At 44.9% G+C, this 27,907-nt stretch overlaps 1 protein-coding gene across 7 annotated transcripts in view; it reads right to left on the minus strand.

The window, feature by feature from the left end:
* The window catches only part of map7d3 (MAP7 domain containing 3), a 151,452-nt gene that overhangs the window by 35,150 nt on the left and 88,395 nt on the right, over positions 1-27,907 (minus strand). For all 7 annotated transcript variants that reach the window (XR_010976416.1, XM_068047073.1, XM_068047074.1 and 4 more), the window contains 4 exons: positions 26,512-26,879; positions 25,066-25,331; positions 9,683-9,794; positions 8,949-9,126 (listed from right to left, as the gene is read on the minus strand). Coding sequence is in view for 6 of the 7 variants with exons in the window: in XM_068047073.1 (XP_067903174.1) it covers positions 8,949-9,126; positions 9,683-9,794; positions 25,066-25,331; positions 26,512-26,879 (924 nt within the window). In the remaining variant the exon portion in view is untranslated. The remainder of the gene's footprint in view (positions 1-8,948; positions 9,127-9,682; positions 9,795-25,065; positions 25,332-26,511; positions 26,880-27,907) is intronic.

The raw sequence follows: 27,907 nt of genomic DNA on the forward strand, positions 1-27,907 counted from the left end.
TCTCTCCCTAGCTACCCTTTTACTCTTAATATACTTATAGAATCTTTTAGGATTCTCCTTTATCTTATCTGCCAGGGAAATCCCATGGCCCCTTTTCCCCCTCCTAATTTCCTTCTTAAGTGTACTCCTACATCCCCTATACTCCTCGAGGGACTCGCTTGATCCCAGCTGCCTATACCTGACTTATGCTTCCATCTTTGTCCTGTCCAGACCCTCAATATCCCTTGTCAACCAAGGTTCCCTAAACTTGCCAGCCTTGCCCTTCAATCTAACAGGAACATGCCGGCCCTGAACTCTTCCTAACTCATTTTTAAAAGCCTCCCACTTGCCAGACATCCCTTTACCTGTAAACAGCCTCTCCCATTCAACTTTTGAGAAGTTCCTGTCTGATGCCATCGAAATTAGCCTTCCCCCAATTTAGGACTTCAACCTGAGGACCAGTCCTATCCTTTTCCATAACTATCTTGAAGCTAATAGAGTTATGGTCACTGGTCCCAAAGTGCTCCCCCACTGACACATCAACCACCTGACCAGCCTCATTTCCTAAGAGGAGGTCGAGTGTAGCCCCTTCTCTAGTAGGGCCATCCACATACTGCTTCAGAAAACTCTCCTGGACACACTTCACAAATTCTTCCCATCTGATCTCTTAGCACTAAGGCAGTCCCAGTCAATATTAGGGAAGTTAAAATCACCTACTATTACAACCCTATAATTCCTGCACCTATCTGTGATTTCCCTACATATATGCTCCTCAGTATGAAGAGAGATTGGATAGGCTAGGGTTGTCTTCCTTCGAGCAGAGAAGGTTGAGGGGGGACCTGATTGAAGTATACGAAATTATGAGGGGCATAGATAGGGCAGATAGGAAGAAACAATTTCCCTTAGTGGAGGTGTCAATAACCAGGGGGCATACATTTAAGGTAAGGGGCAGGAGGTTTAGAGGGAATTTGAGGAAAAACTTTTTCACCCACAGGGTGGTTGGAATCTGGAACACACTGCCTGAAGGGGTGGTAGAGGCAGGAACCCTCACAACGTTTAAGAAGTATTTAGATGAGCACTTGAAACGCCATAGCATACAAGGCTAGGGGCCAAGTGCTGGAAAATGGGATGAGAATAGATAGATTTGATGGCTGGCATGGACACGATGGGCCAAAGGGCCTGTATCTGTGCTGTATAACTCTATGACTTACAATTTAGCAGATAGTAAAGAAATATAAAGAAAAGCTGTTTTTAACATTGCATTGAATGAATCCATAATCCATCAAAAACAAACAGCAAGAGCTTCTACAGGTATATAAAAAAAGAGTAGCTAAAATGAGAATTAGAATTAGAACATTACAGCGCAGTACAGGCCCTTCGGCCCTCGATGTTGCGCCGGCCTGTGAAACCATCTGACCTACACTATTCCATTTTCATCCATATATCTATCCAATGACCACTTAAATGCCCTTAAAGTTGGCGAAACTACTACTGCTGCAGGCAGGGCGTTCCACGCCCTTACTACTCTCTGAGTAAAGAAACTACCTCTCACATCTGTCCTATATCTATCACCCCTCAACTTGAAGCTATGTCCCCTCGTGTTTGCCATCACCATCCGAGGAAAAAGACTCTCACTATCCACCCTATCTAACCCTCTGATTATCTTATATGTCTCTATTAAGTCACCTCTCCTCCTCCTTCTCTCCAACGAAAACAACCTCAAGTCCCTCAGCCTTTCCTCGTAAGACCTTCCCTCCATACCAGGCAACATCCTAGTAAATCTCCTCTGCACCCTTTCCATAGCTTCCACATCCTTCCTATAATGCGGTGACCAGAACTGCACGCAATACTCCAGGTGCGGTCTCACCAGAGTTTTGTACAGCTGCAGCATGACCTCGTGGCTCCGAAACTTGATCCCCCTACTAATAAAAGCTAACACACCATATGCCTCCTTAACAGCCCTATTAACCTGGTTAGCAACCTTCAGGGATTTATGCACCTGGACACCAAGATCTCTCTGTTCATCTACACTGCCAAGAATCTTCCCATTAGCCCAGTACTCTGCATTCCTGTTACTCCTTCCAAAGTGAATCACCTCACACTTTTCCGCATTAAACTCCATTTGCCATCTCTCAGCCCAGCTTTGCAGCCTATCTATGTCCCTCTGTACCCTACAACATCCTTCGGCACTATCCACAACTCCACCGACCTTAGTGTCATCTGCAAATTTACTAACCCACCCTTCTACACCCTCTTCCAGGTCATTTATAAAAATGACAAACAGCAGTGGCCCCAAAACAGATCCAGTCGGGATTAATGGGTCTTTTTCAGGTTGGAAATATGTAACTAGTGGAGTGCCATACGCATCAGTCCTCGGACCTCAATTATTTACTATCTATAATAGTGACTTGCAGGAGGGGGCAGAGTGTAATATATCCAAATTTGCTGACGATTCAGAAATAGGTGGGAGGGTATGTTGTGATGAGGACATAAGGAATCTGCAAGGGATATAGATAGGTTGAGTGAGTGGGCAAAAACTTGGCAGATGGAGTTTAATGTAGGAAAATGTGAGGTCATGCACTTTGGTAGGAAGAATCAAAAGGCAGATTATTATTTAAATGGAGAGTCACATCAAAAAAGTGCAGCACAGAGGAGATGTAGGTGTTCTTGTGCATGAAAGACAAAAAGTTAGCATGCAGGTGCAGCAAGTAATTAAGAAGGCAAACGGAATTTTGGCCTTTATTGCTAGGGGGTTGGATCTTATCAAGAATGGCTAAACAGGTTAGGCCTTTATTCATTAGCGTTTAGAAGAATGAGGGGTGATCTTATTGAAACGTACAAGATTCTGAGGGGGCTTGACAGGGTAGATGTTGAGAAGATGTTTCCACCAGTGGGGGAATCTCAAACTAGGGGACATAGTTACAGAATAAGGGGACACTCATTTAAAACTGAGATGCGAAGGAATTTCTTCTCTCAGGGGGTAGTGAATGTCTGGAATTGTGGAGGGTTGTGGAGGCTAGATCACTGAAAGTATTTAAAGAGGAGGTAGATAGATTTTTGAAATATCGGGGAGTTAAGGGCTATGAGCTGGCACGAAAGAGCAGCTGAGGACTGGGACAGATCAGCCACGATCTTACTGAACGGTGGAGCAGGCTTAAGGGGCCGAATGGTCTACCCTATTTCTTATGTTCTTATGAAGTGTGCACTGCCCTAATTTTAGCTCTTTAACACAGGAAACATCCCCCTCCAGTCAACCGGAGAGGACAATATTTTGCACAAAGCCCAGATGCCAGCTATTATTGGAGATTCATTACCATCTCTTCTATACAGGAAACAGCTGAGAATTTCCTGAAATACTCCGATCACAACTCAGATTATTGTCTCATTTGTAGATGGGAACGATGGCTTTGTGAAATTCGGGTTAATTTTGGGCTGTAGAATGCCACCAATTCTCAGTCCAGGTGCAATAAGGATTATCCTTTGGGATGTATACCTAATACCATGGCACACTTTGCATGAGAGCGTAGCTTCTTTGGCCTCCTTGTCTCGAGAGACAATGGGTAAGCACCTGGAGGTGGTCAGTGGTTTGTGGAGCAGCGCCTGGAGTGGCTATAAAGGCCAATTCTAGAGTGACAGGCTCTTCCACAGGTGCTGCAGAAAAATTTGTTTGTCGGGGCTGTTACACAGTTGGCTCTCCCCTTGCGCTTCTGTCTTTTTTCCTGCCAACTGCTAAGTCTCTTCGACTCGCCACACTTTAGCCCCGCCTTTATGGCTGCCCGCCAGCTCTGGCGAACGCTGGCATCTGACTCCCACGACTTGTGACTCCCACACATGTACAAAAAGAGTACTGGATGCATGCATTGCTGCATTGCCAAATGGGAACTGCACTGGATGAGTAAACCAGACAGTGGCACTTTACTTGTACATCATCTGTGCAGGCTTTATAGGATTTGGCACAGAAAACTATACCCACACCCTACATATGAGTGTGCAGGCAATGCCTCTGACCCACTGAAATTCAATCCCTTGTTTTTGGACAAAGAATGCTGTAGCACCAAGAGGAGCAGCTCAAGTTTGTGATCCAAGAATGGACGATAACTACTGGCAGATGAAGCTGAACGAACAGCAGCACATTTGTTAACAGGCTGCAGCCTGTAACATTCTTTCCAGAAAGATGGAATGACATTGCTCTGCTCAAAAGCCCACAGGCAATTACGATGTTCCTAGACGAGCTCGAATGTCCACCAAAGCAGCTAAGTATCATCAACTCATTCCATGACAATATGAAAGGCACAATTCAGCATAGCGGTGCCTCATCAGACCCCTTTCCTACCCTGAGTGGCGTGAAACAGGGCTGTGTTCTCGCACCTACACTGTTTGGGATCTTCTTCTCACTGCTGCTCTCACATGCGTTCAAGTCTTCAGAAGAAGGAATTTTCCTCCACACAAGATCAGATCGCAGGTTGTTCAACCTTGCCCGTCTTAGAGCGAAGACCAAAGTACGGAAAGTCCTCATCAGGGAACTCCTCTTTGCTGACGATGCTGCATTAACATCTCACACTGAAGAGTGTCTGCAGAGACTCACTGACAGGATTGCGGCTGCCTGCAATGAATTTGGCCTAACCATCAGCCTCAAGAAAACAAACATCATGGGACAGGACATCAGAAATGCTCCATCCATCAATATCAACGACCACACTCTGGAAGTGGTTCAAGAGTTCACCTAGCTAGGCTCAACTATCACCAGTAACCTGTCTCTCGATGCAGAAATCAATAAGCGCATGGGAAAGGCATCCGCTGCTATGTCCAGACTGGCCAAGAGAGTGTGGGAAAATGGCGCACTGACACGGAACACAAAAGTCCGAGTGTATCAAGCCTGTGTCCTCAGTACCTTGCTCTACGGCAGTGAGGCCTGGACAACGTATGTCAGCCAAGAGCGACGGCTCAACTCATTCCATCTTCGCTGCCTCTGGAGAATCCTTGGCATCAGGTGGCAGGACCGTATCTCCAACACAGAAGTCCTCGAGGCGGCCAACATCCCCAGCATATACACCCTACTGAGCCAGCGACGTTTGAGACGGCTTGGCCATGTGAGCCGCATGGAAGATGGCAGGATCCCAAAGGACGCACTGTACAGCGAGCTCGTCACTGGTATCAGACCCACCGGCTGTCCATGTCTCCGCTTTAAAGACATCTGCAAACGTGACATGAAGTCCTGTGACACTGATCACAAGTCATGGCAGTCAGTTGCCAGTGATCGTCAGAGCTGGCGGACAGCTATAAAGGAGGGGCTAAAGTGTGGCGAGTCGAAGAGACTTAGCAGTTGGCAGGAAAAAAGACAGAAGCGCAAGGAGAGAGCCAACTGTGTGACAGCCCCGACAACCAATTTTATCTGCAGCGCCTGTGGATGAGTCTGTCACTCTAGAATTGGCCTTTATAGCCACTCCAGGCGCTGCTTCACACACCACTGACCACCTCTAGGCGCTTACCTCTCGAGACGAGGAGGCCAAAGAAGACGACGACGAGCTTAGCAGGATGCAGAGCCAGTGTTTATGGAAAAGGTTCTTTTAAATACAGAAGATTAGATCCATGAACATAGGTAAACTTTTAGTGCAATTAATCTATTTCAGGACCTGCACTCTATAAAGTAAAAGTGGAGTTCTTTGCTTTGGCACACATTCAGGCTCTCCTTAAAAAATTAAACTCAATATCTACTGCTGGGGAATCACCCGAGAGTTTTGGTTTAAAAGCCATCTCAGCCACAAACGGACACACCTGCAGATATCCAGCTCACTTAATAATAATTCAATTAATTTAATACATCTAGAATAAAAAGCGAGTCTCAGTAATGCTATCCATGAACCTACTAGATTGTCATAAGAACCCATCTGGTTCACTAATGTCCTTCAGACAAGGAAAGCTGCTGTCCTTACCTGGTCTGTCCGAAATGTGACTCCAGACCCAAAGCAATGTGGTTCACACTTAACTGCCCTCTGAAATGGCCCAGCAAGCCACTCAGTTGTAGGTGGCTCACCACCACCGGCTCAAGGGCAATTACGGATGGGCAATAAATGCTGGCCTGGTCAGCGACACTCACATCCCAAAAACGAATAAAAAAAAAATACTCTCACTGACTCTGAGTTCATAGCAATCAAAATGCTTCATATTTTTTAAAGGGGTGTGATCAGGAGGATGCCATTCTCGTTGTGAAAGGGTGCTGGAAGCAGTTTCAATCTCAATTATTAAAAGGGGACTGGATATATAATATATATAATACAACCAATGGATCAGATCGAAGCTCTGAGGTCCTGCCACATCCAGTCGTGAATGGTGGTGGATAATTAAATAACTAACAGGTGGAGGAGGCTCCACAAATATCCCCATCCTCAATGATGGGGGAGTCCAGCACATCAGTGCGAAAGATAAGGCTGAAGAATTTGCAACCACCTCCAGCCATAAGTGCCAAGTGAATGATCCATCTCGGCCTCCTCCTGAATCCCCAGCATCATAGATACCAGTCTTCAGCCAATTCGCTTCACTCCACGTGATATCAAGAAACAGCTGAAGGCACTGGATACTGCAAAGGTTATGAGCCCTAACAACATTTCGGTAATAGTACTGAAGACCTGTGCTCCAGAACTGGCTGTGTCCCTAGCCAAGCTGTTCCAGTACAGCTACAACACTGGCATCTACCCGGCAATGTGGAAAATTGCCCAGGTATGCCTGTGCACAAAAAGCAGGTCAAATCCAAACCGGCCAATTACCGCCCTATCAGTCTACTCTCAATCATCAGTAAAGTGATGGAAGGAGTCACTGACAGTGCCATCAAACGGCACTTGCTTCGCAATAAACTGCTCTCTGACGTTCAGTTTGGGCTCCACCAGGGCCACTCAGCTCCTGACCTCATTACAGCCTTGGTCCAAACATGAACAAAAGAGCTGAACTCCAGAAGTGAGGTGAGAGTGACTGCCCTTGACATCAAGGCAGCATTTGACCGAGTATAGCATCAAGGAGCCAGAGCAAAACTGGAGCCAATGGAAATCAGGGGGAAACCTCTCCACTGGTTGGAGTGATACCTAGCATAAAGGAAGATGGTTGTGGTTGTTGGAGGTCAATCACCTCAACTCCAGGACATTACTGCAGGAGTTCCTCAGGGTAGTGTCCTAGGCCCAACCATCTTCAGCTGCTTCATCAATGACCTTCCTTCAATCATAAGGTCAGAAGTGGGGAAGTTCGCTGATGATTGCACAATGTTCAGCACCATTCGTGATTCCTCAGATACTGAAGCAGTCTGTGTCCAGATGCAGCAAGACCTGGACAATATCCAGGCTTGGGCTGATAAATGGCAAGTAACATTCGCACCACATAAGTGCCAGGCAATGACCATCTCAAATAAGAGAGAATCTAACCATCTCCCCATGATGTTCAATGGCATTACCATCGCTGAATCCCCCACTATTAACATACTGGGGGGGGGGTTACCATTGTCCAGAAATTGAACTGGACCAGCCACATAAATACTGCGACTACATGAGCAGGTCAGAGGCTGGGAACTCTGTGGCGACTAACTCACCTCCTGTCCTCCCAAAGCCGGTCCACCATCTACAAGGCACAAGCCAGGAGTATGATGGAATAGTCTCCACTTGCCTGGATGGGTGCAGCTCCAACAACACTCAAGAAGCTCGACACCATCCAGGACAAAGCAGCTCGCTTGATTGGCACCCCATCCACAAACATTCACTCCCTTCACCACTGACATACAGGGGCAGCAGTGTGTACCACCTCCAAGATGCACTGCAGCAACACACCAAAGCTCCTTAGACAGCACTTTCCAAACCTGTGGTCTCTACCATCTAGAAGGACAAGGGCAGCAGATGCATGAGAACACCACCACCTGCAAGTTCCCCTCCAAGCCACACACCAGCCTGACTTTGAAATATATTGCCGTTCCTTCACTGTCGCTGGGTCAAAATCCTGGAACTTCCTTCCTAATAGCACTGTGGGTGTACCTACCCCACATGGACTGCAGTGGTTCAAGAAGGCAGCTCACCACCACCTTCTCAAGGGCAATTAGGGATGGACAATAAATGCTGGTATAGTCAGATGTCCACATCCCCCGAACAAATAAATAAAAGAAAAATTGATGGGGTAAAAATTTTCAGGGCAGTGGGACTAATTGGACAGCTCTTTCATAGAGTCGGCACAAGCACGATGAGCTGACTGGCCTCATTCTGAGCTGTAAGATTCTATGATTCTCGGTATCTGTTAAATGGTTACAAATTTTTGCACATCTATCATGTAAATTGCATGTGTTAAAAAAATATCTTGCATCTGGTGCACACTCGCTATATTTTACTGCAGATAAAAACAATACTTCAATTTTTAAAAAAAATTATATAAAAGTCAGACATTTCCTGTTTTTCCTAGCCAGCACAGGATCATAGGAATTACAACCAGCTGCCAGTCTATAGAACAAATGGCTTTCCCCTTGTCCTCAGAGTGTGCCGATTTACAATAATATTCTGTTGCCTCTGGGAAGCAGCAGCAGCAGAACGATGCACCGTGTATTGGATGGAATAAAACTTGGTGCTATTTTACACAGCAGATCAAAGTGACAGTCAACATCAAGGGGAATCTGCTCATCATTCAATAAACTGATTTGAAAGCAGACTTGCTTGCTCGAAAGAACAGAGGACAGCTTTGGTTAAAAATTACAATGTGGCAGCAGTTGTCAAACTATTTCTTGTATTAAAAGCAAGCAGGACCACTTTAAAAAGAACACCCTATACAACAAAAAGCAGTGCCTTTAAAAAAGTAAAACAGCTTCAGTGTCATAATTAGGGCACAAAGGGAAAGTCTTTTTTTTTACGTACGCAGGTGTTTGTCAGTTCTTCAAGCTTTAAAAATGATCTTTAGGAACAAATGTACCCAAAGCTGAATTTCTCTGGAAACAGGGTATGAACTCTAACCTGGAGCTGCAGGTCTGCTAGACGTTCTTTCTCCTCTTGATCTCTGCAAATCTTTTCCTCTTCAGCTTTTCTTTGATTTTCCTCTTCTGCAAGTTTTCTCTCTCCTTCTTGCACATGGGCTTCTTCTCTGCGAGAGCTCTCTTCAGCTTCCTTCTTTTTTAGCTCTTCTTTCCTGCACCTTAAAAAAGCACAATCCTCTGTGGTGAGTTTTGAATATGATTTTTTCTGTCTCAGATGCAAATAGGGTTTCAAAAATCATTCCTCACCTCAATTCATAGAATCACAGAAAATACAGTGCAGGAGGCTGCCATTCAGGCCATTGCCCTGTGCCAATACTAGATATTCAATTGGAGCTATCCACTCAAATCCCACTACCCCACATCCTTCCATATTACCTCCTTTCAAATACTTTTTCAAGTCCCCTTTAAAAAGTGAGCTCAGCATTAATAACTACTTGAGTTAAAACATTCCACATTCTAATAACACTCTGTGAAATGTTTACTTCTAACCTCCCTCTTCATTCTTCTAGTGATCTCATTCCCAGCTGTTCCCTGGAACTTGATGTGATGGAAAACGCATTAATCTCATTAGGAATGCAAATCTAAAACCATATTGCTGAAACAATTCTAGTTACCTGACTGCATGGCTTGAAACTAAAATACAAGGTGTGCCACTGCTAACAGCCTGCACCTCCTATAACGTGAATCACAGGCTCCGGTTTCTGTGCCACTTACCTCTCAGCTTCTTCTAACCGGAGTCTCTCCTGCTCCTCACGCTCCTTCAGCTCACGTGCCAGACGCCGGTTCTCAGACAAGATTTTAGCAGCTTCCTCAGCAGATGTGGTCCCTGCAGTAGTGTTAATAGTAAGTTCAAGTATTAACAGCAAGTGAAGGATTAACAGCAAGAGAAGTACAAGTTGTAAGCAATGTTCCCTCTAAGCTGCACAGCCACGCAGCAATTGTGAAGGTAGCTCACAAACTGTTCCCTTTAGGATAATGCACGTGTGTGGCTGCACAAAAAATTTAAATAAACAGGCTGTACACGACAAAGAAAATTTTGAAGGATCACTGGTTGCATATAAAATATTAGTAAGCACCCAGTAAGGTCGATATATTTTACAGTGTGAATAATAAACTCTTCACTTCAAGGTGAAGCTTACTTCAATAATTTTTGTTTGAAATTTTAGCCAGTTTACACAAAAAGTGACTTTGCAACAGTTAAATTCTGCCATAGAAGAGTTTAATTTATTTCAATTCAAGCTTAAGTACAAACATCCTGACAAGCACACTTACAATCTTCGAACACCATTTATATCATTCTCAATGGAAATGGCACAGGATGTTTGGAATGCTATCTATCTTCAGGTCACATTTTTTGAAAACTGTTACATCCCACCACTCTGTAATCATATGCATCTGTGGGACGTGCAGACTGTAATATTGTGGGTATCCATGACATGTATAAATGCTTGATTTGTTTTTACAAGGATATTCGAACATACACTTTTTACTCGAGGCTGGGATGGCAAAAAATCTCCTCTCGGATGGCTGCCAGTGAACCAAGCTTAAATGGGTGCCCATGAATTTGGCATCAAGTTTCTAACCTTGCAGAGAGGTTAGTCTGGCAAATGGAATCATCTTGTTACTTTTGTCAGCTGAGGACATAAGTTCACTATTGTGGCAGCGGTCTAGGGAGCGGGTTTAACGCACTGAATGTTAACACAATGTGCAAAGGTCATTCACTCTGCCAACACCAACATCCTTCACACCACTGAGCACACAAAGAAAACTTTTCAAAAAGTGAACATTGCTGAGGCAGAAGGAAAAGGGCTCAGAATAAAGTATTAAGAGATTTCAGTGCAGGAGGTTGGTATTTGACCCACTGCAGTTATCTACTCAAATCCTGGAGTGAGATGAAATTTCTTTTTGTAATGCTGTTGTTGTTGCGATCTGGAATGCAATGGCTGAAAGGACAGTGGAAGCAGATTCAATAGCAACTTTCTAAAGGGAATTGGATAAATACCTGTAAAGGGAAAACCTTATAGGAATCTGGGAAAGGGCAGGGGAGTCGGACTTTCAAACTATGATAGTTCTTTCAAAGAACCAGCACAGACGCGATGGGCTGAATAGCCCCTTTCTGTGCTTTATTATATACCCTAATCCCATTTCCTTGCCTTTCCCTCCTTCCTGATTATAATATCCTCAGGAGCACATAGCCCCATCTGTGCCGATCAGTAGGTCGGCTGATGAATTCTGTCATTTTGGAAAGGTCCTGATGTGAGCCTTTATCCAATGGCTGTGACTCCAGACAGTTGGCATGGGAAAGCTCACCCAGGAGGCCCAAGGGTAAACCAAATATTTGGTCAATCTAGGGCTTATGCCAGGGTATTTCTTAATATACATGGATAGAAAAATTAGTACCCAACACCAGGCACATATTAATGGGGAATTTTAGTACTAGGGAAGTAATGTAGTCCCTTTATTCTTAAGGCAAGATCCACTTTGATTTACTTTGGTTGATTAAAAATATATTTCCAACAATGAGGTGAGGAGGGGACTAAGTAGCACCTAACAGGGTAAGGAGAGCTGTGTTAACAGACAAAATATTGTGACTTAAAACCATGGTTCCTAACTTGTTGGCTGATCTTATGATCAAGTTTAATGTGTTTACAGATGGATTTATATCCCATTTTTAAATGCAGATTGATAACTGAAGGCTTAAGATGAAACTAATTCTAAACTTCACAACAGCAAATGTGTGACAGATAAAGTAAACAGTGTAGCTGCTTTTCATTTATTCATTGTATTTTGCAGGGATTTGAGAAATGCAGAGTTTTAACTCAAATCGAAAGGTGGACAAAAGTTGAGCAAAAGAAAAAGGAAAAATTGCATCACACAAAATGGCATTTTAGTTTGATAGTGTATCAAGTCAAAGATATTCAGTGTTTGTGGTATTTTATTTTGAACTCCGTAGGGTTTTGACAGTGAAACGTTCCTCGGGGGGGGGATGATGCTAGCAGTGAAAAATGGATTCCAGAGCACAGCTTGTGGTTATATTCAGCCAGACAGAGCAGGCCTACTAAAATAAAAAACTTAACAAAATCACACACTTCCTGCAGTTACTCATCATCTTTCTATTGTGTGTCAGTTTAGACAGTGTAAAACCTGGTCAGGAAAGTCCAAGGAGAGGTGCTCACTGCTGCAGGCCATAGCCGGGTTAACACCTGCAGAACCCATTGCTCAGAGTCGCTCCAGCCTGTGAGCAGCTTAATACTCCAGTGTAAACAGTCTAAAAATATAACATGGGGCCTTACACAGCTTGACCTACTTCATCTCCAGCCTCTGAGTAACTGACACTCTGGCAAATAAAACTGCAGAAAACTTACATGACACGTCATTCCGTTGGGATCCAGTATGCTTTCCGATTTGATTTTAATGGTATGATATTTGGCAGGTCCAGTATTTGCTAATTGGTGCTTTATATTTCTTTGTTAAACCTATAGCTGGGAACTTTGTAATAATGCTCAAAAACTTTTGAGGCTTCAAAAGTTCCATTTGTTGCTAACACAAGAATGCACGAGACAGGAATAAGCTGTTTGGTCCATTAGTCTGATCCTGTTGTAGTCTACCCCAGCAAGGATATTACCCTAATCTGCAGAAAAGTTCTATATAAATACTCCATGATCTCTAAAATGTAATTAACTATACCCAAATTATGTGAACAACTACACATAGGTACGTAACTCCATGATTCCCTACAGAAAAACCTGAGGAACTGTCTCTTCAGCCCAGTCTACAACTATCCGCTTGACGTTCAGACTCCCATTTACCTGTGTCTGGAACACCCTGGTTGAGATTTGGTCCCAACGTATCTATGACCTCAGCGTGGACTAATTCTAATCTCACTTCAGGTTTGCTCAATTACAAAGGCATGAGGGGAGAGCTGTAAATAGACTAAAAGGTATGGCAATAAATAAATAGTGAGAAACATTTAAAGAAACAATTTAAAATGTTCAACAAAAATACATTCCATTAAAAAACAAAATATCAGCAGGAAAGATCCATCCGTGGCTCACTCAGGAAGTTAAGGATAGTATTAGATTAAAAGAAGAGGCTTTATAACGTTGCAATGAATAGTAGTGAGCCTGAGGATTGGGAGTGTTTTGGAAAGCAGCAAAGGGCGACAAAAAGTTGAAAAAAGGGAAAAAATAGAATGAGAGTAAACTAGCCAGGAATATAAAAACAGAGTGTAAGAGCAAGTATATAAAAAGAAGAGCAGCCAAAGTAAAAGTTGGCCTCTTAGAGGAAGGGACAGGAGAAATTATCATGGAAAATGAGGAAATGGCGGAGATGTTGAAAAAATATTTTGTGTCTGTCTTCATGATAGAAGACACAAATTACATACCAGAAATAAAGGGTAACCAAGGGGCAAATAAGAGTGAGGAAATTAAGGTAATTAATATCAGTATAAGTATTTGACTAACTTAAGGGACTAAAATCAGACAAATCCCAAGGACCTGATGAGATTTGAACATTCTAGTGTTCTAAAAGAGATAGCTGCAGAGATAGTGAATGCGCTGGTTGTGACTTTCCAAAATTCCCTAGATTCTAGAGCAGTCCCAGCAGATTGGAAGTTGGCAAATGTAACAACGCTATTCAAGAAAGGAGGGAGAGAGAAAGCAGTAACTACAGGCCAGTTAACCTGACACCAGTCATTGGGAAATGCTGGAATCTATTATTAAAAAAGGCTTAACAATGCATGTAGAAAATCATAGTATGATCAGAGACAAAGTCAACATGGTTTTACTAAAGGGAAATTCAGTTTGACAAATTTATTAGAGTTTTTTGAGGATGTAATTAGTAGGGTAGATAAAGGGGAACCAGTAGCTGTAATATACTTGGGTTTCCAAAATAAGGTGCTACACAAAAGGTTAATGGGACACGTTTGTGGTTTTCTGGCAGGTACCGATGTTTTTTTAAAAGCCCGCAGAAAACCACATATTTGTCCAAATTGGAAGTGTTGTCTCTGCTCTAAGCACGTGTCAGCTGTGAAACTGATGGCGGCGTTTTTAAAAAAAAAACTGACCAACCACAAAGCTGCTCTGGGGAGAGTTCCTGCTCTCTGCAACTGTCGGAAAGAGGGGCGGGGGGAGAGAGAGAGAGAGAGAGAGAGAGAGAGAGAGGGGGCAGAGGAGTGACCGGGGAGGGGGGCAGAGAGAGATAGGGGAGGACAACAGAAAGAGAGAGGGGGAGACAGAGAGAGGGAGAAAGGGGGAGGGGGGAAAGAAAGAGAGGGGGGGAAAGAAAGAAAGCGAGGGGGCAGAGAGAGAGAGGGCAGAGAGAGAAAGGGAGAAGGGGCAGAGAGAGAGAGGGAGAGAGGGCAGAGAGAAAGCAGGAGAGTGGGCAGAGAGAAAGGGGAAGGGGCAAAGAGAGACGGAGAGGGGGCAGAGAAAGGGGGGCAGAAAATCATAATTTTTTAATTACTTTATCTTTCCGAAATTGTCTCACCAGCCCCTTATGTTGACACAAAATTTGTAATGTGGCCCCCCCACCCAAAAATGTTGGACACCCCTGCTTCAAGACTTTAACCTCGTGTTTTAAAATAACCTCACAGCTAGGTTATTTTTAAAACACGTTTAAAGGCTTGTGTTATCACAGAATCGTAAGAGTGCAGAAGGAAGCCATTCGACCCATCTGGCTCTCTGAAAGAGCAACGCCCTCATTTCCATTTCCACACCTTCTCCCCATAGCCCTACACATTCTTCCTTTTCATATAACTGTCTAATTCCCTTTTGAATGCTTCAATTGAACCTGCCTCCACCACATTCTCAGGCAGCGCATTCCAGACCTTAACCACTCGCTGTGTGAAAAAGTTTTTCCTCATGTCACTTTTGCTTCTCTTACCAAATACTTTAAATCTGTGCCCTCTTGTTCTCGATCCTTTCACAAGTGGGAACAGTTTCTCTCTATCTACTCTGTCCAGACCTCTCATGATTTTGAATACCTCTATTAAATCACCTTGCAGCCTTCTCTCCTCCAATGAAAACAGTCCTAACTTCTCCAATCTATCTTCACAACTGAAAGTCCTCATCCCTGGAACCATTCTTGTGAATCTCTCCAATGCCCTCACGTCTTCCCTCAAGTGCGGCCAGAATTGGACGCAATACTCCAGCTGAGGCCGAACTAGTGTCTTATACAAGCTCAACATAACTTCCTTGTGTAAACTCATTCTAAAATGACAAAAGTCACTTTGGGAATGGCTCGATTTCTGCGCTCTGGCACGCATTACTTTCACCTGGGACATAAGCTCAGTGACATGTCAAGTTGCTGGACTTTCACTTCTATATAAATGGTGCAATTCCGCTGCTATCCATTTGGAATCACATTGTTTCAGCACTTGCATTGAGGGAAAAACAGGCAAGAAAATCCAAGGAATCTCCAGATGTCAGCACTGTAAGTTCATGAATACAAGAGTGTGGTGTAATGGGGCTGAGTGATATTGGCAAAAAGAGGATGCTGCTGACCAATATACAAAAGTAAATACAATGCAATGGATGGCTTCAATAAAACTTATCTATGATGAAATGCCTACCATTCCTTAACAAAATCTATGCTGCATTTGCAATTTTAAAAACTGTCAGGGAAGACATGGTAAAAAATTATGTTTCAATGACCATGCTAGAAAAAGTCATTAACTATATTTCTTGCTGCGAATTGGATTAAAGAACAAGTTTTACAAGTATGTCAAAGATCAGTAACTGCAATGTGCATCAAGTACTATCCAGTTTCAGCACATTGTGTTAAAAGTGCACCTTTTCTAACAGATAATAGACTTGGCTTGGACATAAATTAGTTAGTCTGGAGTACAATCTTACAGACAGTGACTAAATATTGCCAGAGAGTCACAGAGTTTTACAGCACAGAAACAGGCCCTTCAGCCCAACGCGCCTGCGCCGACCATCAAGCACCCGTCCTAACTAATCCCATTTCCCCGCACTTCGCCCGTAGCCTTGTATGCTCTGGCGTTTCAAGTGCTCATCTAAATATTTCTTGAATGTCGTGAATGTTCCTGCCTCTACCACCTCTTCAGGCAGTGTGTTCCAGATTCCAACCACCCTCTGGGTGAAAAAATTTCTCAACTCCCTCTAAACCTTCTGCCCCTTACCTTAAATCTATACCACCTAGTTATTGACCTCTCCGCTAAGGGAAAAAGTTTCTTCCTATCTATCTTATCAATGCCCCTCATAATTTTGTATACCTCAATCAGGTCCCCCCTCAGCCTTCTCTGCTCCAAGGAAAACAACACCTGCCTATCCAGTCTCTCTTCATAGCAGAAATGCTCCAGCCCAGGCAACATCCTGGTGAATTTCCTCTGCACCCTCTCCATTGCAATCACATCATTCCTATAGTGTGGTGATCACAACTGTACACAGTACTCCAGCTGTGGCCTAACCAGCGTTTTATACAGCTCCATCATAACCTCCCGGCTCTTATATTCTATGCCTCGGCTAATCAAGGGAAGTATCCCGTATGCCTTCCTAACCGCTTTATCTACCTGTGCTGCTGCCTTCAGTGATCTATGGACAAGCACCCAGAGGTCCCTCTGACCCTCTGTACACCCTAGGGTCCTACCATCCATTGTATATTCCCATGCCTTGTTAGTCCTCCCAAAATGCATCACCTCACACTTCTCAGGATTAAATTCCATTTGTCACAGCTCCGCCCATCTTACCAGCCCATCTATATTGTCCTGTAATCTAAGGCTTTCCTCCTCACTATTTACGACACCACCAATTTTTGTGTTGTCTGCGAACTTACTTATCATACCTCCTATATTCACGTCTAAATCATTAATGTCCACTACAAACAGCAAGGGTCCCAGCACCGATCCCTGCGGTACACCACTGGTCACAGGCTTCCATTCACAAAAACAACCCTCGACCATCACCCTCTACCTCCTTCCACTAGGCCAATTTTGAATTCAATTTGCCAAATTACCCTGGATCCCATGGGCCTTTACTTTCTTAACCAATCTCCCATGCGGGACCTTATCAAAAGCCTAGACTACATCAACTGCTTTACCCTCATCTTACTGCCTCGAAAAATTCAATCCAATTTGTTAGACACGGTCTCCCCCTGACAAACCCATGCTGACTATCCCTGACTCTCCAAGTGGAGATTAATCCTATCCCTCAAAAATTTTTCCAATAATTTCCCAACCACTGATGTTAGACTCACTGGCCTGTAATTACCTGGTTTATCCCTGCTACCCTTCTTGAATAATGGCACCACATTTGCTGACCTCCAATTCTCTGGTACCTGTCCTGTGGCCAGAAAGGATCTGAAAATTTGCGTCAGAGCCCCCGCTATCTCCTCCCTTGCCTCACATAGCAGCCTGGGATACATCTCATCTGGGCCTGGGGATTTATCCACCTTTCAGCCCGCTAATACAGCCAATACTTTCTCCTTTACAATGCTAATAAGATCAAGTATATCACAATCCCCCTCCCTGATCCCTACACCTACATCATCCCTCTCCATAGTGAACACAGATGAAAAGTAATCATTCAAAACCTCACCTATGTCCTCCGGCTCCACATACAGATTGCCTCAATGATCCCTAACGGGCCCTACTCTTTCCCTGGTTATCCTCTTGCCCCTAACATACATTCAAGAAAGGTTATACTTACCTTGGAGGGGGTACCACGAAAGTTCACTAGATTGGTTCCTGGGATGAGGAGGTTGTCTATGATAAGAGGCTGAGTAAATTGGTCCTATATTCTCTGGAGTTTTAAAGAATGAGAGGTGATCTCATTGAAACATACAAGCTTCTGAAGGGGCTTGACAGGTTAGACACGGTGAGGTTGTTTCCCCTGGCTGAGGAATCTAGAACATGGGGGCACAGTTTCAGGATAAGGGGCCAAACATTTAGGACAGAGATAGGGAGAAATTTCTTCACTCAAAGGGTTGTGAATCTTTGGAATTCTCTACACCAGAGGATTGTGGATGCTCCATCATTGAATATATTTAAGGCTGAGATAGACAGATCCTTGACCACTAAGGGAATCAATGGATATGGGGAGCAGATGGCAAAGTGGAGTTGAGGCAGAAGATTAGCCATGATTGTATTGAATGGTGGAGCAGACTTGAGGGGCCGAATGGTCTACCCCATTCCTATTTCTTATATTATTTCAAACTGCTGTGCTCTGGTGTCAAGTTCAATGTCCTCATCAAATAGCCTGCTTATATTGTCAAGAAAACACAACATGCCAAATGAGAAATATTAATTCAGCAGTTGGAAACTTACATTAAACTTTCAATTAACAGTTATTGTGTTAAAAAAAGCTGACAATCATGATGTCCACTGCAATTTGCATCTGAAATACCAGGAGACTGAATTGGAACATAGGAATATAGGAACAGGAGTAGGCCATTCAGCCCATCGAGCTTGCTCCACCATTCAATACAACCATGGCTGAACATCCACTTCAATGCCTTTCCCCACACTATCCCCATATCCCTTTATGTCATAGGTATTTAGAAATCTGTCAATCTCTGCCTTAAACATACTCAATGACTGAGCTTCCACAGCCCTCTGGGGTAGAGAATTCCAAAGATTCACAACCTTCTGAATAAAGAAATTTCTCCTCATCTCTGTCCTAAGTGGCTTGCCCCTTATTTTGAAACTGTGACCCCTGGTTCTAGACTCCCCAACCAGGGGAAACATCTTAGCTGCATCTACTCTGTCTATCCCTTTAAGTATTTTGTAGGTTTCAATGAGATCACCTCTCATTCTTCAAAACTGTAGAGAATACAGGCCCAGTTTCCCCAATCTCTTTTCATAGGACAGTCCTGCCATCCCAGGAACAAATGCCCACCCACCCCCTTCACTTGCTTAAAACCTAATTCTTTTCGAACCTTTGCCAATTGTGATGAAAGGTCACAGACCTGAAACGTTAACTCTGCTTCTCTCTCTCTACAGATGCTGCCTGACCCACTGAGTATTTCCAGCACTTTCCGTTTTTATTTCCAATTTCCATACACAAGTCTAACAAGAAGCCCAGCCAGGACAATGCTATGGCTAACTGAGTAGATTATCCCGATCACCCTTGTTCGCGGGACATTCAAAGCCATCTCGAGGCATGCATAAGTGGAGACACCCCTCCGGGGGAGCATGAACATTGACAATACCACCTGAGAGGGGTTTTGGCTTTGGACCTCATTGAAAACAAAGGGGATTGACAAAACCATGTGACTGTCTCCCCAGGCTGTGTGAAACTGGGAGATTTGTTACACATAAAGAAACAAGCAGTAACTGAGTGCAGCAGCAGAGATTGCTGCATGCTTCCCTTTCTCTCTCAAGAAAGCATCAAAGTTTGAAAACCGTCTGCGACTGTGGACCCTCCAAGCCTACAGACTGCTACAGAACGGGGTAAGAGAGCCAACTACAATTCTGCTTCCAAGAAAACCCTGAGCAAAGCAGTCCAGCCACAAAGTGCACTTTGACCAGCCAAGACTTCAAGAATACAACTCTATCCGGAAGACCACCGAATCAGCCAACCTCAGACTGCGTACTTAACTTTATTTATTCTGGACTTCAATCCAACCAAAAAACCTACTTTCCACTTCGGAATCTATTTGTGTGTGTGTGTGATCCTCGTGTGAATGTGTGCCTGAATGTTTAGTGTACTTTTTATTATTTTAGATTGGGTTTAGCTTGTTGAGTATAATAAACTTATCTCTTCCTTGTTTAAACTCAAGAAAACATGTATAATTGATTCTTTCACAATCACATTAAAAATAAAAGGTAAAACACTCACAGAGGTGGTAAGCACAACCACTGTTTAAAAAGGAATAAATCCTGTTGCGGTTAAATAAGAGGAAGGGCAAGAGGGGTGACTGTGACCCCCCCTCCTCACCTGGCTGTAACAACATCTACAATGGGCTGGATTTTACTGGTGACCTGGTGTCAGGGGTAGTGGCGGGGCCCAGAAAATACCTCGGGAGAAGCCCGCCACGGGCCTCGAGGTTGAGAAAGCCCCGCCCCATATTACAGGCGGGGGTGAGGACTCGTGGCGGCCCCCCACCGCTTGGCGCGGGAACAAAATTAAAATATGCAAATCTATTTAAATGAATGAATTAAATCTTACCTTGTCACAACGGCCGGCTTGCTGTGATATTCTGGCCAGTTGCTGGAACTCCTGCGCCTTCAGATCTCTGTTCGGAGATCCGAGGCAGAACAATGGTTGGGAGGGGGGAGCAGTAAGTCTTCAGGGCAGTGGGGGAGGGGGGGGGGGGGTGGGGGGGTGCGTGGTGGGGGAGAGAAGGGAGCAGGGATGACTCATGTGATTGGTGGAAGGGATGATGGGAAGGGGTTGAAAGTAAAAGTTATAAACTTTGGCGGGGGGGCAGGAAGGTTGGGATCACAGTGTTAGTTTTTTTTGGGGGGGAAGGTAATTAATAAATTCTCTAGTCTGTGGGGGGTGGTGTTTGGGTGGGAAATGGGATTGAAACTTTTAGTAAATTTCTCACTTGAATTTTTAAACTACTGTAACATTAAAAATTTAAATTACACCGAAAGGCTGGAAGCCCTTTAAAAATGACACCAGCCACGGCAGTGCTTCTGATATGTCTTCCTTTTTCCTCCACCGAGGATTCCCCCCCACTGTGGTTGACAGGGCCCTCAACCATGTCCGACCCATTTCCCGCACCTCTCCCCTCACCCTTTCCCCTCCCTCCCAGAACCGTGACAGGGTTCCCCTTGTCCTCACTTTCCACCCCATCAGCCTCCATATCCAAAGGATCATCCTCCACCATTTCCACGTGATGCCACTACCAAACGCATCTCCCCCTCCCTTCCCCTGTCAGCATTCTGAAGGGATCGTTCCCTCCGCGACACCCTGGTCCAGTCCTCCATTAACCCCACCACCTCGTCCCCTTCCCACGGCACCTTCCCCTGCAATCGCAGGTGTAATATCTGCCCATTTACCTCCTCTCTCCTCACTATCCCAGGCCCCGAAAACACTCCTTTCAGGTGAAGCAGCGATTTACTTGTACTTCTTTCAATGTAGTATACTGTATTCCTGCTCACAATGCGGTCTCCTCCCCTGATGGGGACGAATGCTCCTCCAGATCCTCCTTCCGCTTCACTTCCCTCTGACCCACCCCTTCTGATCTGACCCCTTGCCGTGTATTCACTATACCCTCTGACTTCCCCCTCTCTGATGCTGAACGTTCTGTACTCAGCAAAGGTCTCAGTTTTATTCCCTTACGTCCCCACCTCAATGAATTTCACGCTCGGCATGACGTTGAGCTCTTCTTCCGTCGCCTCCGCCTCCGGGCTCACTTCTTTGACCAGGAGTCCTCCCCCCGACCAGCAGACCCATTCACCCGCCTCCAGCATTCTCCCTCGAACTGGACCCCTCCCCCGCTCTTGATCTCTTCATTGAAAACTGTCGGCGAGATAGTGGTCATCTCAATTTCTCTGCCCCCCTCACTCACTCTAACCTATCCCCCTCTGAACTTGAGGCACTCCGTTCTCTCAGGTCTAACCCCGACATGGTCATTAAACCTGCAGACAAGGGTGGTGCTGTTGTTGTATGGCGTACCGACCTCTACCTTGCAGAAGCTCAACGCCAACTCACAGACACTTCTTCCTACCTCCCTCTGGACCATGATTCCACCACCGAACATCAAGCCACTGTCCAAAGGACTGTCACTGACCTCATCTCCTCTGGAGATCTTCCCTCTACAGCTTCCAACCTCTAAGCCCCGCAACCCCGGACAGCCCGCTTCTACCTCATTCCCAAAATGCACAAACGGGACTGTCCCGGCAGACCCATTGTGTCAGCCTGCTCCTGCCCCACTGAACTTATTTCTTCCTATCTTGACTCAATCTTTTCTCCGCCAGTCCAGTCTCTTCCCACCTACATCCGTGACTCTTCTGACGCCCTACGCCATTTTGACAATTTCCAGTTTCCTAGTCCCAACCGCCTCCTCTTCACTATGGACGGCCAATCGCTCTACACCTCCATCCCCCACCAGGATGGTTTAAGGGCTCTCTGCTTCTTCCTTGAACAGAGGCCCAACCAGTCCCCATCCACCACCTGGCTGAACTTGTTCTCACATTGAACAACTTTGCCTTCAACTCCACTCACTTCCTTCAAGTAAAAGGTGTTGCTATGAGTACCCGCATGGGTCCTAGTTATGCCTGTCTTTTTGTGGGATATGTCGAGCATTCTTTGTTCCAGTCCTACTCAGGCCCCCTCCCCCAACTCTTTTTCCGGTACATTGATGACTGTATCGGTGCCGTTTCCTGCTCCCGCCCCGAACTGGAAAACTTTATGAACTTTGCTTCCAATTTCCACCCTTCTCTCACCTTTACATGGTCCATCTCTGACACTTCCCTTCCCCGACTTCTCTGTCTCCATCTCTGGGGATAGGCTGTCTACTAATATCCATTATAAGCCCACCGACTCCCACAGCTACCTGGACTACACTTCTTCACATCCTACCTCCTGTAAGGACTCCATTCCATTCTCCCAGTTACTCTGTCTCCGACGCATCTGCTCTGATGATGCTACCTTCCACGACGGTGCTTCTGATATGACCTCCTTTTTCCTCAACCGAGGATTCCCCCCCACTGTTGTTGACAGGGCCCTCAACCGTGTCCGACCCATTTCCCGCACCTCTAACCTCACCCCTTCCCCCCCTCCCAGAACCGTGATAGGGTTCCCCTTGTCCTCACTTTCCATCCCATCAGTCTTCATATCCAAAGGATCATCCTCCGCCAGTTTTGCCACCTCCAGCGTGATGCCACTACCAAACGCATCTTCCCCTCCCTTCCCGTCAGCATTCCAAAGGGATCGTTCCCTCCGCGACACCCTGGTCCACTCCTCCATTACCCTCACCACCTCGTCCCCGTCCCATGGCACCTTCCCCTGCAATCGCAGGAGGTGTAATACCTGCCCATTTACCTCCTCTCTCCTCACCATCCCAGGACCCAAACACTCCTTTCAGGTGAAGCAGCGATTTACTTGTACTTCTTTCAATGTAGTATACTGTATTCGCTGCTCGCAATGTGGTCTCCTCTACACTGGGGAGACCAAATGCAGACTGGGTGACCGCTGTGCGGAACACCTTCGCTCAGTCCGCAAGCAGGACCCTGAGCTTACGGTTGCTTGCCATTTCAACACTCCCCCCTGCTCACATCTCTATCCTGGGATTGCTGCAGTGTTCCAGTGAACATCAACGCAAGCTCGAGGAACAGTATCTCATTTACCGATTAGGCACACTATAGCCTGCCGGACTGAACATTCAGTTCAATCATTTCAGAGCATGACGGGCCCCCCATTTTACTTTTATTTTTAGTTATTTTTTCTTTTTTTACATTTTTTACACTTTTTTTTGTTTATTTCATTTCATCTTAGTTTGTTCAGTTTGCTTACCCACTGTTTTTCTTTCATGTTTGTACTTGCGGCTGGTCAATCTTCAGTCCATTAACACCCTATCTGTACGAATGCTTTGTCTTTCAACACACCATTAACGTATTGTTTGCCTTTGCTCCATGACCTCTTGGTCAGCTATGTGGCCTTGTCCAATCTACACCTCCTTTGTTATCTCTTGCCCCACCCCTGCCTCACTTGCTTATAACCTTTGACATTTCTAATATTTGCTAGTTCCGAAGAAAGGTGCGGCCGCAATATTTTGTTTTTATTTTAGTGGTCTCCTCTACATTGGGGAGACCAAAAGCAGACTGGGTGACTGGTTTGAGGAACACCAACGCTCAGTCCGCAAGCAGGACCCCGAGCTTCCGGTTGCTGGCCATTTCAACACCCCACCCTGCTCTCATGCTCACATCTCTGTCCTGGGATTGCTGCAGTGTTCCAGCGAACATAAATGCAAGCTCGTGGAACAGCATCTCATTTACCGATTAGGCACACTACAGCCTACCGGACTGAACATTGAATTCAATAATTTCACAGCATGACGGTCCCCCCCCCCCCACCCTGTTATTTTTTCTTTGTTTCTTTTTTCTTTATTTTATTTTAGGTTTTTTACTGTGTTTAGTTTGTTTCTACTGTGCCTACCCACTGTTTCTATTTTTAAACTTTTTTTTAATGTTTGTGCTTTGCAGTCAATTCACACCCTCTCTGTACTAATGCTTTTTCTTTCAGCACACCATTAACATACTGTTTGCCATTGTTCCATGACCTTCTGGTCAGTTATTCTCTGTGACCTTGTCCTATCAACACTTTCTCTTCTGTTACCTCTTGCGTCACCCTCTGCTTTACTTGCTTAAAATCTTTTACATTTCTAATATTTGTCAGTTCTAAAGAAGGGTCACTGACCTGAAACGTTAACTCTGCTTCTCTCTCCACAGATGCTGCCAGACCTGCTGAGTATTTCCAGCATTTCTTGTTTTTATTTCAGATTTCCAGCATCTGCAGTGTTTTGCTTTTATTATAACAAGAAGGAAACAACAGTCCATGTCCAAATCAGGATGCTGTGTGTCACTCAGAGAAGCTTTGCTAAAGTGAATCTGATGAAAACACCATTTAGACTGAATTTGGCAGTGTAAATAAAGTTTGAAGGGGATTTCAAACTGGACAAGGCAGCGATGCAGGATCCAAGGCATTTGTTCCCGAAATGTTTTCTTAGCTGATCCTGACTGTGTTTCCCTCCACACACTCTTACACCGACACCTCTCTTGATCAGCCCCATTTCTTTCGCTCCACTATTGGCGGCCGTGCTTTCAGTTGCCTAGGCCTTAAGCTTTGGAATTTCCTCCCTAAACCTGCACCTCTACCTCTCACTTGTCCTTCACAACATTCCTTAAAACATACCACTTTGATCAAAGTTTTGGTCACCTGTCCTAATATCATCTTCTGTGACATGGTGTCAAATTTTGTTTGATAAAGCTCATGTGAAGCACCTTGGGACATTTTACTACATTAAAGGTGCTATACAAATGCATGCTGTTGTTACTACATGGGACATTCTCACAAGGACAATATGGGGTAATTCTCCAAGTCATATTCAAGTAGTAAATTATCTAGAAAGCATTATTGCTCCCCTTAAAGCCCGACCCTCCCTTGGTCCTCGTGATCAGGTTGTACCTGGTTTCTGCTCAGAATCTTTGGTTTTGCTAGACGATATTGCCAAGGGTTCTTTTTCCAACATCTGCCCGTTTTCATGCTCCGGACCCGTAACTTCCGGTTTTGGCTTTGGTTTTCCCTCCTTCTCAATTTTCTTTTTGGTTGCACTTACACCAGTGGAAGCAAGTGGGAGTCGGTGAACGGGCAGAGGCTTCTGGACGGATGTAGGGGATGGAGGGTGCTGCTTGAATGTGCTGGGAGGAGGAGGACGGTTCTTTGGACTCGATCTAACATTCAAATGAAATCATGGTCAGTTAAGATCTGAAACCAAGACTGAGCAGTTTCAGAGAACAATGACTTTGTTAAAAGACAATTACAATGCAACAGTGGGAAGCAACAGTTCTCAGAAATGTTTAGTTTGGTTTATTTTCCTTTTTTCTATAACATACAACCCATTCCATTTCAGTAGAACCAAAACTAGCATCTCACCCTTCCTAAAAATGCAAAAGCCAAGAAACACGACTGAACATTCAGATACACAGTGGGATAATCATGGCTCAAATTCCAATGAATTTCAGTCAATGCATAGATGTGGCATAATTTTAAACATCAACCGCCCTTGCGACTTTAGGTGTTGAGTAGAAGCTAAGTGTCAAGCAATCGATGACCAATATCCAGTATTCTAAATCTAAGTGGCATTTCCTGATTGCAATCTTCAAAGCCCCACTGACCTGCAGCTGGCTCATCTCCATGAATGTCACACCTTGTACCCTTCACCTGCTAAACCAACTGAGTTTCAGCAAAAGCAGCACATTAGGGACCTCGTGGGTTCGACAAACCCCAGCCATTAAACACTTTCTGCACCTACACACTCCAATCATGGAGATCAGAAAACTGGTGTTTGAAAGACTCTGAATATTAGATATTGTTAGAAGCATTGGCTCCAATACAGGTGGGGAAATCCCTTCTCAAGGGCAATTAGGGATGGGCCATAAATGCTGGCTTTGCCAGCAACACACACATCACATGAAAGAATAAAAATAAACAGTAGGGGAGGGTGGAGGAGGGGTAGAGAAGAGTAGAAGGGGTAACATTAGAAGAAGAAATACATTGTTACATGCCAAGTTCCACTGTGATTTCCACAGGTACAGAATTGTGAAGCCCCAGTAAAGGTGTATGCTTAAAGAATGCTCCATGTTTCACCTAGTATTGGAGCATTTTTGCAAAGATTTTATCTCCAGGTTTGCATGAATCTGGAATAAGAAAGCTCATCTATAAATGACAACAGCTCAATAGGAACAGGAGGAGGCCATCCAGCCTCTCAAGCCTGTTCCACCCTTTAATTAGATCATAGCTGATCTGTAGCTCAATTCTATAATTCCCACAGAAGAAGCATCAGGTTATTACAAAACAATGGTTTTACAAATTATTAGAACTTAATCATTTTTAAATATCTATAGCATTTACTTGATTGTTGAAGGTGATGTTGATCTATTTGTCACTGTGCTCGATGGCGATGGGGGTCTCTTAGCCTCGGTGCTCGATGGTGATGGGGGTCTCCGAGACCCTGTGCTCGATGGTGATGGGGGTCTCCGGGTCCCTGTGCTCGATGGCGATGGGGGTCTCCGGGTCCCAGAACTCGATGGTGATGGGGGTCTCCGGGTCCCAGAGCTCGATGGTGATGGGGGTCTCCGGGTCCCAGAGCTCGATGGTGATGGGGTTCTCCGAGCCCCTGTGCTCGCTGGCCATGAGGGTCTTTTTGCCAAATTTGGAGAGGGCGAGCGTCTACGACTTGTTGAAGCAGGAGATGAAGGGCGTTTTTCCTTGATCTGTTTCTGCACGTACAAACCAAGCAATACCGGCATTACTCCATCACCAACCACCCCATCGACCCCACACTGCCTCCTGCCACCCATTTTTAAGATCATATCCATTAAAACAACATTTTTTCATGTCTACACTATCAAATTAGCCAACTATTCCATTTAAAATTCAATGTACTTTCATGCTTTACCACATAACTGGCACTCATTCACTACATATCATTTTTGAAATTAGGAATACAATCTACTCGAAGGGCCGAATGGCCTACTCCTGCTCCCATCTTCTACTGAACTAAATGCTACGTTCCATTTCACATTATATAATTTCCCATCAGACAAACTCCGTTGAATATTATACACCATTCAGCTGCAGTCTAGGCTCTCCTCGTTCATATAATATGCTCTGCCCCAAGCTAAGATGGGCACCCTCCACAATAAACTTGATATGTCTATTTCGCTCATGAGCCATTTCAATGTCTCTGGACAGAACAATCTGAATTAGAGACTCTCACCCTTTGTAAGTTGGATCAAGCCTGCTCAAGATCACAACCTCAGACCTTTAAGGGAACATTACAAGGCGACAGCTAATGCCTGCCACTTTAGAGGGTGCCCAGCCTCTGAGTGATGTTAAAGCTGCTTGTATATTGGGCATGGAAGATGTAAGAAGCACCATGGCCTAATGCGTGCCCCTCTTGCACAACTGGCATAGGCCGGCAGCCCATCTTACGCAACAGCACAGGCTTATTGCGGACTTGCTGCAGGCTGCGGGAGACTCACGAAGGAGTTGCCGATAAAACGAACACTCCACTAAACCAACATCAACACAGCATCAATAAAGGGACTGGCTACCCACCAAAGTTTGGTCCACAGCTCATATTCTTCACTGTATCTAACAAAGGGAGAGGGAAAGGATATTTTGCATATCAGATGGCGGCACAGTGGTGCAGTCGGGCAGCACAGTGGCGTAGTCGGGCGGCACAGTGGTTAGCACCGCAGCCTCACAGCTCCAGCGACCCGGGTTCAATTCTGGGTACTGCCTA

The sequence above is a fragment of the Heterodontus francisci genome, chromosome 15 (genome assembly GCF_036365525.1).
Source record: "Heterodontus francisci isolate sHetFra1 chromosome 15, sHetFra1.hap1, whole genome shotgun sequence".
Taxonomy (NCBI): domain Eukaryota; kingdom Metazoa; phylum Chordata; class Chondrichthyes; order Heterodontiformes; family Heterodontidae; genus Heterodontus; species Heterodontus francisci.